The following is a 10,253-nucleotide window of genomic DNA, read 5'->3' as shown; positions in this document are numbered from 1 at the left end:
TATATATATATATATATATACAAAGTACCTAAAGACAATATAATGAGAAATATTAAAGTAAAGTATAAGTCATAAGGCATTTGAGTAAATGCACTTAGTTACTTTTCACCACTGCTTGTTGTCAGCCTTGTGTTGTTCTGTTTCCTGACCTTTGTTCCCAGGTACACAGAGACAGATGTATTCCCCTGCTCAGGAGAAAGCTCCAAAGAGACAACAGTGAAGTATGTAACCCACTTGTTAGGGTCTCATTCACAGTGGATATTTAATAAGACATGAACATGATCATAGTCTACTGGTTATAATTTATTACAAGTTATTTTTCTTTCAATCTTTTAAATTTTTTGGCTTTTAAATGTGTTTTGTTCTTTGTTTTTATCTGCAGCAGCAGTACATTACCTGACTCCAGAGTGAGCCTAGAATTTTCCAAATGGTCAAATGATGGTGAGTTAAGTAAACTGATAAGGAAAAATGGAAGAATAGTCCAAGGACAGGATCTGAGGTTGATGCTTCTCTTATTTGTTTTTTCACTCAGGGAGTCCATCTACCAGCAGTGCAGAAAAAGTGGACGGCAGCTTAGCTGCTCTCCCTAAAACCTGCAAAAACTCTGAGATAGAAATGTAAGTTTGTCACTCAGAGCTTACAATACACAGCAAACACGAATGTCACGTTTCCTAGAGATATCCTCTTCTCACGGATTATAATCTCAAAAACATTTTCAACGTAATTGATAACACCCTTCAGGTTGGGATTTACAGTTTTATTGAAAGAGTTACAAGGGTTTAATGACATATTGTTTTTAGACTTATCATGTACAGAAACAACACAAACAAACAAAGATGATGTCTTTTTGTGTAATAAAAGTCAGATTGTTTGGATTCCAGAAAGGAAACTAAGTTAAAAATCAATTCAAGTCATGGGTAATATCGATGAGAGTAAGGTAGGTTGGGTTTAATAAATCCCAGGTGTAAAATCAGGTGTGAATCAGCCAATCAGAGCTGAGGAAGTGATAGCATCCCTTACTGTAAAGTGTATTTTGCCGGCCCGGCTCTCTGGGTTGTATCAGTATCAGTCACCGCTACCCGCCCCTGCACCCACCAGCCTGATACACAATACTATATCAATGTGATGATATCATCAATCCAGGTCACAGCAGTCGACGCATGCATGTACACACATTTCATCACACTTAATGCATTGCAGCCTGTCTGCCTCGCTGTACAGTATGTCTGCACATACAGTCTATCCAGTAATTGTGCATGCGTCAATGCATTTGTCTATCTCTATGAGGACCTTGACACCTCTCTCACACACACACACACACACACACACACACACACACACACACACACACACACACACAAAACCAACACACAAAACACACACACACACACACAAACAAACACCGCACACCTTCTGCCCATGATAAATGAGACAGTGAATGCAAGCAATGTGATTGCTGCTAAATTTCATGCTCAGTGTCCATGTTGGCCAGCGAATAATTTAATCTGTCTTCGATTTATAAATGACTTTCCAGTGTCTGCCTAACTCACGCACCCTCCCATTTCCCTTTGTTACCGTCCATTGTATTTGTGTGCTGCGTGCGGTGTGGTGGTGGTGTGTGTGTGTGTGTGTGTGTGTGTGTGTGGGTGTGGTGTGTGTGGGTGTGGGTGTGTGTGTGTGTGTGTGTGTGTGCAGGCTCTCAGAGGATTCCACACTGACAACTTTAGATGTACTTAAAGCTCGGATACGGGATTTGGAGAAACAGTTGTCTAAAGGAGACAGATTTAAATGCCTAATCTGCATGGTGAGTATAAAGGCAAATTAAATCAACAGAGCAGAGACAGAATAGAGATAACAGAGCAGTCATGTAGAAACTGGTGACATTCCTGTTAAGACCTGTGTTTTGGCCAGTAGGTCAATAATATCGGTCATGCTCTTTCAATGGAACATACCGCAAAATGGGCTGATGACGATATTTTGATCCATATTCATATATTTGATACATATTTGTAAGTATTCTTTTTAAAGACACTGTATGTGAAACACTAAAATCTCAGCTAAAACTGTTTTGTTGACATGAAATTACAACGTATGTCAATTTGATTGACTGATTAGATTTTTGTTTACTATTTGACTCTAGTGGTGAAATGATTAGTCAATGAATCAAATAATAGACCTACAGAAAATGAATAGACAATATTTTAACAATCAATTCATCATTCCAGGGAATTATGGCAATTTTGCTTATCGCAAATTCTAAAATGGGAGAACTTGTTGCTTTTCTTTGCTTTTATTGTCATTTTGGGCTGAACACAAGAAGCTCTTCGAAGATCAGGCTGTATTGCCAGCCTCTGAGAATATTTGTCATAACTTTATTCACATTTTATAGAGCAAATGATTAACAGATTAGTAGAGAACAAGTTATTCCACTACGAGCACAGAAACAGCTCTATGACACCATATGGACTTTATTCAATTAAAACATAGTTTAACATTTCTTTGAGAAAATCAAGCTGCTTTGTCCAGGTGGACCTCTAATCAGATTCTTGTTCTTGTGAATACACTAATATTGCTAAAGCCATACTTTTGTGTAGAAGGAGAAACTTTATTGTGATTTTAAAGTCATGGATTTACCTTGCTCATTTTGATTTGAACTTATAAAGATTATTGCTAAAACAACAAAATACAACATACATTTTATTGTGTATTAAAACATCAACAGCATAGTGTAATAAATCACTAAACACACCAGCTGGACCTTTTCTGTAGTTGAAAGGGCTTCTTTAAATGCTCTTATTGTAGCTTCACATGGACATCTAGTGACATCTTTATGTACTGCATGTAAGGAATCTCATGACCGGTGTTTTCTCTCTGCAGGACGTGTACACAACCCCTCTCACCTCCATCCAGTGCTGGCATGTTCACTGTGAGGAGTGTTGGCTTCGAACGCTGGTAAAACCTCAGATTTGTGATGATTCACAAAAACATGATAAATGAAGTCAAAATGATCAGAGTGTTTAAATAAAATGCGTTCATCTCTTCTTTTAGGGAGCAAAGAAGTTGTGTCCACTGTGCAACACCATCACCTCACCTGGAGACCTGAGGCGGGTCTACCTGTGACACAGCCTCTCATAAAATAAGGAAAGGAGCTTCTTCTGTTTTAACCAATTATGGGTGGATTTGTGGGCAGCTGGCCTGTCATAGACCCACCTTTTTCCTCCTCCTCACACCTTCCTGGTCCTGCCTGTCAGTGTAATAACATCCTCTCAACCCTGACAATTTGAAGAACAGCAAGTGTAACTTTTGACCTTCCTTACAGCCCTGTACAATATCCATGTTCCTGCTGCAACATCAAAACATTGACGGGGTCAGAAGACGCATATAAAACCAGAGCTCAGGCACTGAAAAACTAATAGAAAAGAAAATGCTTTGGGACAATATTTATCGATTTTGTAATATTTTTGCTGAGGAAAACAAATTAGTTGAATCACATGCAAAGCACATGTACATAGTTTTGTGTTTGGATCTGTGTGTGTGTGTGTGTGTGTGTGTGTGTGTGTGTGTGTTTGTGTGTGCGTGCGTGTGCGTATGTGTGTGTACGTGTGTGTGTGTGCGTGTGTGTGTGTGATATTGACTAGTAGAACAACCCGACTGTATTTACTCCAAAGGGTTTGTCTTTGCTTGGATCATTTATTCGTTTAGCTCTTGTAGGTTGGAAACATTCTCACAACCAAGCTCATTTTGTCTTTGTCATTGATGTGTTTCTTTGTAAAGGTTCATTAAATATAATTTTATCAATGTTACTACAATAAAATGTGTGTCTAAAAGGTTGTTGTTTCACAATATATTTTCTCTGCCGGGGTAACATGATGGTCTGGATTTCAGGCGTGAATTAGCATCTTGTGTTTAAGCCTTTCAACAGCCTTGTTAGGATGACTCTTATGGGGTGAACTCGCCCTTTAAGAAGTGGGTCGATGCAGGATTAGTCAGGCAGAGCCCATCACAGCTCATCTGAAGTTGAGGGACGCTAAACCCTGCTGAGCTTTTACTGCGTGAGGAACAGATGCTGCAAGGTTCATTCACATAGAAGGAGAACACCACAAAAATCCTCAATTCATTATAGATAATAGCAGGATGGTGTGAAGTTTTCAAAATGTAACTCCACTGTAATAGGAAAAGTGTAAGCGCAGAGCATATGCTCCCCACATTGTGACCACTTTATCCTTCAAGGTGCTCTGGTGGAGCTGCTGAATATGGTTGCCCTCAGCAGCTTCCAGGTATAAATATGTGTAACTTTCTAAATGTGAACAGTATCCTGGATAAATATAGGTAAAATAAAAAATGCTTCATCTGGACCAACTTTGTGTAGAAGTGTTGTGTTAGATGTTTGCGACCATACAAGGAAATTCTGGTATAAATTACAGTATATTTATCTCTTTATCTAAAGGTTTTCCTTTCCAAGCCCAAATTCTAAATCTGGTGCCTAAGCAACATGTCTTTGGCAGAAACAAATTAACAAATAAATTCAAATAAAGCTTCTGCTTCAGTGTGCACGATGATTTTTATATGCACACCTTCTACCTTGCCCACATGGTGAACAGAAGGTGTGACCTGTAAAAAACATTATGCAAACATGATTGGTCATTGAGCCGGAGGGAGGTGCTGGTTATTCAGACTGACAGTGAGACTGGTTGAAGAATCATCTCCTGTGGAACATTTCTACGATACAAACTGTACAGAGCTGTGAAGAAAGGTAAGGCGGATATTTTTAACTACACAATGAACAGAGTCGATTACTAATGGGATTAATGTGAGTTTAAGTTCAAATGCAAACCTCAACTAAACCTAAAAGAAAACTGTATTTAAATTGTATTACATCTAAACGTACAGCCTGTCATGCTACACATGTATATATATATATATATATTCTGTGCATTACGTTTTTGCATGTGTGTGTGTGTGTGTGCATTTAATGTAATCTTGCATTAAGGTCAACACTTTGCAAAGGCTAAAATAGATATTCCTTTAGATCTGTGAATAACTTTTTACCAGCTTTAGAAAGGGGGTACAAATCAATGTTTTGGGACATTATGGATGTCTTTAACTGTTCTTGTCTGGTAGTGCAGCGTTAAATACTTCCTAATATCAACATGTCTAAGGGAGAGATTGGAGGTGTTTTTGACTGTTACAGACTCTGACTGTATTATTAAGTTATTGTATTAGTGTGTTTTTTACGTAAATGAATTGTTTCAGTGGCAACCCTGAAATATCATCCTCTCTCAGCGCAGGAGGTAACCGGGTCACTTGACCTGGATCCATTGTACCACCTGGCCCAGATCTAATTTATCCTGCTGGCTGACCTGTCATGACTTAATTAACAAGCACTCGTAACATTAATCTTGGGGCCTCCGTCTGTCTAAAGTGTCAGCAAATAGGACATGGACATATTTAAATATTTCAAGGGAATAGGAAGTACAATTTCCAAGTGTCGTCTTTTCTTACTTAAGCACAATAATCTAAGAGCAAATGTCTGCTTTTAACTTGGTGTGTGCGTGTTGGGACGTTTCTTCCTGACGTTTTAGTGGTTAAAAGAAGCTTGGATCAAAGGATTAACTTTACTGCACCTTTGACAGTTGACAGGATAGTTGATAATCTTTACCAGCATTGCAAAGTAATGTAGAGGAGTTTAACATACTAAATAGAAATGGTGTTAAAATGAAAAGGTCAAAAATCAATCATTTGAAACCATTTTCTGAAAAAACTTTTCAAATGCAAAAAGGAAGAAAAAAAAGAAGAAAAGATTCAGCTTGCACAAACATAATCTGCTCATGGCACAAACAAACCTGAGCTCCCTCTGTCCCCGTCTGTCTGTCTCAGAACAATGTCAAGACCGAGGCCCGTGGTGCTGAGCGGCCCCTCAGGAGCAGGGAAGAGCACTCTGATGAAGAGGCTAATGAAGGATCATGAGGACGTCTTTGGATTCAGTGTGTCACGTACGTTTGAGTGTGCTAACTGGTTATTGGAGGAGTCAGAATGTCAGCTTGATGGTCTTACTCTAAACCTTCTAATACATTTTTGTGTTGTATAAATAAATCTTAAGTTTTTCTACTTATTTCTGGATGGGGCTTAATGATGAAATCCTCTCGTTGTACAGACACAACACGAAACCCTCGACCTGGAGAGGAAAATGGAAAAGGTACAGTAGTTCTGGCTCAAAACAAACTGGTTTGAGACACCTTTTGGTATCTGCACAAGTGTTACAAGTGGGTGGTTGATGTTTTCAGCACCTTGGTGGATGTTTTTAGCACCTTCAGACTGTCATAGGTTCTGCGATTCATTGTACAGAAGGCCTGGACTTGGATTTGAATGTGTAGAGCTGTCTTTCTCTTTTCTTTCTTTTTTTGTACCACATTTCCTCGCCTCCTCTACCTGCCTGCTCTAGAAAAAAACAAAAAAATCGCCCACAACACTTGTTACTCCCAAGTGAACTGCACGAATGGTTTTCTTCCCCCTGTATAACTGCCATGATATAAAGGGATAAACCTCTTTTTTTTGCCTTTGTTGCTTTCTTCATAGGGCTGAACACGCTTCCCATGCTTCTGGGGGCTACTTTACTGCCCGTAGCAGACGTCTTCTCTTCTGAAGACTTAGAAAAGTCAGCCTCATTGTCGAATGCAAACAAATCTGAAACCACAGATAAAGGTGACCTCGGTGTGATTCCCGATCACAGTTTTTAAGACAGAGGGGTTACTTTCATCATCCTCCCACCCTGCATTGAACCAGTCACTTTGTGACAAATAAACAAGAGAGAAGAAAAACATTTAATCACATAACTAAGTAATCAGAATCAGACAGTTTACACTTTGGAGTAAAACGCTTTTGAAAATAGCCCCCTGTGATGCCTCGGTAGTCATTCCCATTTCCAGTCTCGTGAGGTTTTGTGTCCATAAAAACCTGTCCCATTTCCCCCTTTGGCTGATGGAGCATTGATGATTTGCAACCAACCATTAGCATCCCAAGAGAAATATTTCAGAATCTGAACATTGCCAAGCAAGTGACACTTACAAGGACTTTGGGAATTTATAACATGGGATCCATCTGAGCTTTGTAAACACTGCTGTCACTTCCCTGTAATGTGTTAACATACTTTGTAAAGGATAGTCAATGATTTGATCTAGGGTAGAAATATTTAATTTACTGCAGGTTTCCCTGTTTAAAATAATGTATTCCTTGTTTCCAGGCTTATTATTGATTTGTTTACAGCACATCCACTCCTATTCTATCCAACATTGCCCTTCAGATTGTTACTTCAGTCTGAGCCAACTCTTCATACTCTAATGCTAATGGTTGTGTGCTATCGCAGTGTCCACGTGTGTTAGAAGTAGTAAGGTGTTTGTTTCTAAAATGTTGCTGTTGTAGATCCCCAGAGGTTTTGATGTTATGAAGATTTAGGCCTATGGATCTGGTATGGACATTATAATTTGCTATGTAACAGTTACTCTAATAGAAGAAAACATATTTCTCATCTTTTGCATGCTTCATCATTAGATAATGACTGCATACTACCTATGCAGTGTCAAATTAAACTCAAAGGAGAATATCATACACTGGAACACACACCATCAGCTTAGCAGTAATATTATCTAGTACATTGTAAACAAGTTTATCCTTTGTGCCAGGATTTTCTTCTCTTTTTTGCCTGTGATGTTCCTGGTTAGTTAACTAGACTAATTTTAAACGGTGGTGAGCGTTCATTTGATTTGCATCACCTCTCTCCGATTATTTCTTTCTGCTGTGCAAGCATTCAAGGCAGAGCTAGATTCATTATTAATGTTGCATCTTACAGACTACCACTTCACAACAAAAGATGCCATGCAGGAGGGTATTGACAACGGAGACTACATTGAAAGCGCTGAGTTTTCAGGCAACCTGTATGGAACAAGGTAAATATTTGCAGCTCTGCATGAATGCCACCCTATTTTTCACCACATAATCAGGAGCAACCTCAAAAACATCTATGATTTAGATGCACAATCTTTCCATCGTTTAAAATTATTTATTTTTAGGACCAAAGGTGTCCCAGTTTCAATGACCATGTAAGGGGCAATGTCTTAGCAAACAGTTCATCTGCAAAAAAGAACATATCTGTATGCTTTCACTGTTTTCTATTGGTCTAAATGTTGTCTAAGAAGTCAAATCCACCAACTGGATAAAAATCGGACATATAGCTAAGTTAATATGAGTGAAATACAATATAGTATCAGTGTCACTGATATTGGTTATACTTCATTTAGTAGAAGGTAAAAGTGGTGTTGTCTTATTAGAGACTACCCTCTGGCTTGGCCACAGGTTTCAAGAGGATATAGTCTGGTGACAGATGGAGCTTTAACCTCCCCTCAGGTCAAAAAGAGCAACGCTGCAGCTCAGCAGCTCTTATGTCCTTTTAATCTCTTCCTCTCATTCTGAGGATAACACACACTTACTGTAGTACGACTCTTGGATCAAAGCAAACGATCCTCTTAACCTTAGTTACTGGGTGTGACATGCACAAAATGACCCAATTAAATTCTCAATACCTGGTTGGACATTATCAAAGCCCATCCATGTTCAGATGTGTAGTCCTGGTTGTTTGGAGCTTCTTGATTTTTTATGGTTTCATCATGTAACAATGCATTGATTCTGTAGTAAAGCTGCCATAGAAGACGTGCAGGCCAAAAACCTAATCTGCATCTTGGATGTGGACATCCAGGGGGTGAAGAGGATTAAAGAGACTGACCTGAACCCCATCTACATCTCCATTCAGCCTCCCTCTATAGAGATCCTGGTAAATGTCCAATGTAGTATATTGCATTAATGTGATTGCAATATCTTTCATTCATTTGATTAACATACTGTATTTCTTAAGCTTTCGTGTTGCTTGTGCAAAGTAGGCTGTCAAAGAATGTAACATATGCTCATAGTGGCATTTAAATAAAATGTACATTTATTGCAATAATACATATATATAAATTTCCTTTGAAAAACTCTAGTGAGACACAAATTGGTCTGAGAAAAATATAAACATAAAACAAATTCAAATTTGGGAAATTTGGGAACTTCAGACATGACAGCTTTTTCGGAGCAACTCTCAGTTGAACGAAAATGTCTTGTTTCATCGTCTTTCTCAGGAAAAACGTCTGAGGGACAGACAGACAGAAACAGAGGAGAGCTTACAAAAACGCCTGGAGGCAGCGCGCATCGATATGGAGCTCAGTAAGTTTCTCAGCAGTTCCCTTCACGCATGATGCTGAAAAAAAAGACAACCATTGCAGCTGACCCAATTCTCTTCTGTAGGTAACGAGCCCGGAGTGTTTGATGTTGTTATCATTAACGATGACTTAGAGAGGGCTTACGAAGAGCTGAAAGTTATCCTCAATGACGTGAGTAAAATTATAAAATACTCTTTTGCTTACTTATGTGACAACTACTTGGCGACTATTGTCTGTCAGCTGTTGCATAACACTCTGGACAAGAGCATTAGTTAAATGCACAAAAAGTGAAAAGTAAAGTCATCTCTCTTTGAGCAGGATATCCAAAAAGTTCAGGAGGCCAAATCCTAGGAATGAAACTGCTGCTGGATAGAAGAACCAACACTTGAGACTCTGGCCTGAATAACTCCATCTTCACTGACGGCAAACACATCTGAAAGAAACTTTCTTCTTGAGAAAAGTTTGGTTTTCTTTCACCCTCTGTGTTATATAGTCGGTGGTTTGCTCACTTACGCAAAGAAGGAAACGAGGGACTCTGAATTGAATGACGTTTTTTTTTTTTTTGACTGAGAGAATGGGGGTTTGTGTTAGATTTAGAAAAACCAATGGTTGATTTCTAGCAGTGAACATCCTAGCCCACACATCTCTGCCAGCTCGCTCAGACAACTGCCACATTCAGTGCTACATTTGGTCTTCATAAGCCAAAGTGTGAAGTACACGTCAGTACCACCAGTCAGCTACTCACAGCAAAAATAGTTACACTTTCAATTTATTTGTTTTGTTGAATTATAATAATATAATTCACTCATAGTATAGTATATGTCGATTATAACTAATATTGTGTTATTTAAATAGTTACTCACATGCTACATATTATTTCATGTGATGAAGTGATGAAGGAAGTCCATGCATCTGAGATAGAATGACTGCATGTATTGCATTTAAAACATTTGCATGTGTGTTTGTGTACCAATGAGTCTAAATAAAGAATGTGAGGACAATGAC

General features: G+C 38.7%; 2 protein-coding genes across 4 annotated transcripts in view; both read left to right on the top strand.

Moving 5' to 3' along the window:
• rnf220b (ring finger protein 220b) overlaps positions 1-3,827 on the top strand; it is a 29,594-nt gene extending 25,767 nt beyond the window's left edge. Inside the window, exons 11-16 of one of the 2 annotated variants that reach the window (XM_032526890.1) lie at positions 162-221; positions 383-441; positions 533-617; positions 1,696-1,804; positions 2,878-2,952; positions 3,049-3,827. In XM_032526890.1, coding sequence (XP_032382781.1) covers positions 162-221; positions 383-441; positions 533-617; positions 1,696-1,804; positions 2,878-2,952; positions 3,049-3,120 — 460 coding nt within the window. In that variant the 3' untranslated portion in view covers positions 3,121-3,827. Of the gene's footprint in view, positions 1-161; positions 222-379; positions 442-532; positions 618-1,695; positions 1,805-2,877; positions 2,953-3,048 lie in introns of both variants that reach the window. The other variant, XM_032526889.1, reaches the window with a different exon arrangement.
• An 812-nt stretch (positions 3,828-4,639) lies between these two features.
• Positions 4,640-10,252, top strand: guk1b (guanylate kinase 1b). Of its 2 annotated transcripts, XM_032525281.1 has the most exons (9): positions 4,640-4,752; positions 5,876-5,993; positions 6,155-6,196; positions 6,577-6,702; positions 7,847-7,943; positions 8,686-8,824; positions 9,168-9,252; positions 9,334-9,419; positions 9,567-10,252. In XM_032525281.1, exons 2-9 carry the CDS (start codon positions 5,882-5,884, stop codon positions 9,597-9,599), a joined length of 720 nt encoding a protein of 239 aa, XP_032381172.1. In that variant the 5' UTR covers positions 4,640-4,752; positions 5,876-5,881; the 3' UTR covers positions 9,600-10,252. The 2 variants fall into 2 exon arrangements, with proteins under 2 accessions (XP_032381172.1, XP_032381173.1); XM_032525282.1 differs by lacking the exon at positions 6,577-6,702 and having other exon boundaries at positions 4,643-4,752.
• The last annotated feature ends 1 nt before the right edge of the window (position 10,253 follows it).

This window comes from Etheostoma spectabile, chromosome 9, assembly GCF_008692095.1.
Source record: "Etheostoma spectabile isolate EspeVRDwgs_2016 chromosome 9, UIUC_Espe_1.0, whole genome shotgun sequence".
In the NCBI taxonomy this organism is placed as follows: Eukaryota; Metazoa; Chordata; class Actinopteri; order Perciformes; family Percidae; genus Etheostoma; species Etheostoma spectabile.
This window is presented reverse-complemented; position numbering and strand designations above follow the sequence as displayed.

What these genes read in the sequence shown, in the direction of transcription:
- guk1b (XM_032525281.1), top strand. Translation starts at nt 5,882, where the DNA reads ATGTCAAGACCGAGGCCCGTGGTGCTGAGCGGCCCCTCAGGAGCAGGG. An exon ending in ATCTGAAACCACAGATAAAG is followed by an intron (nt 6,703 to 7,846) that starts GTGACCTCGGTG and finishes TGCATCTTACAG; the next exon opens with ACTACCACTTCACAACAAAA. An exon ending in CTCCCTCTATAGAGATCCTG is followed by an intron (nt 8,825 to 9,167) that starts GTAAATGTCCAA and finishes CGTCTTTCTCAG; the next exon opens with GAAAAACGTCTGAGGGACAG.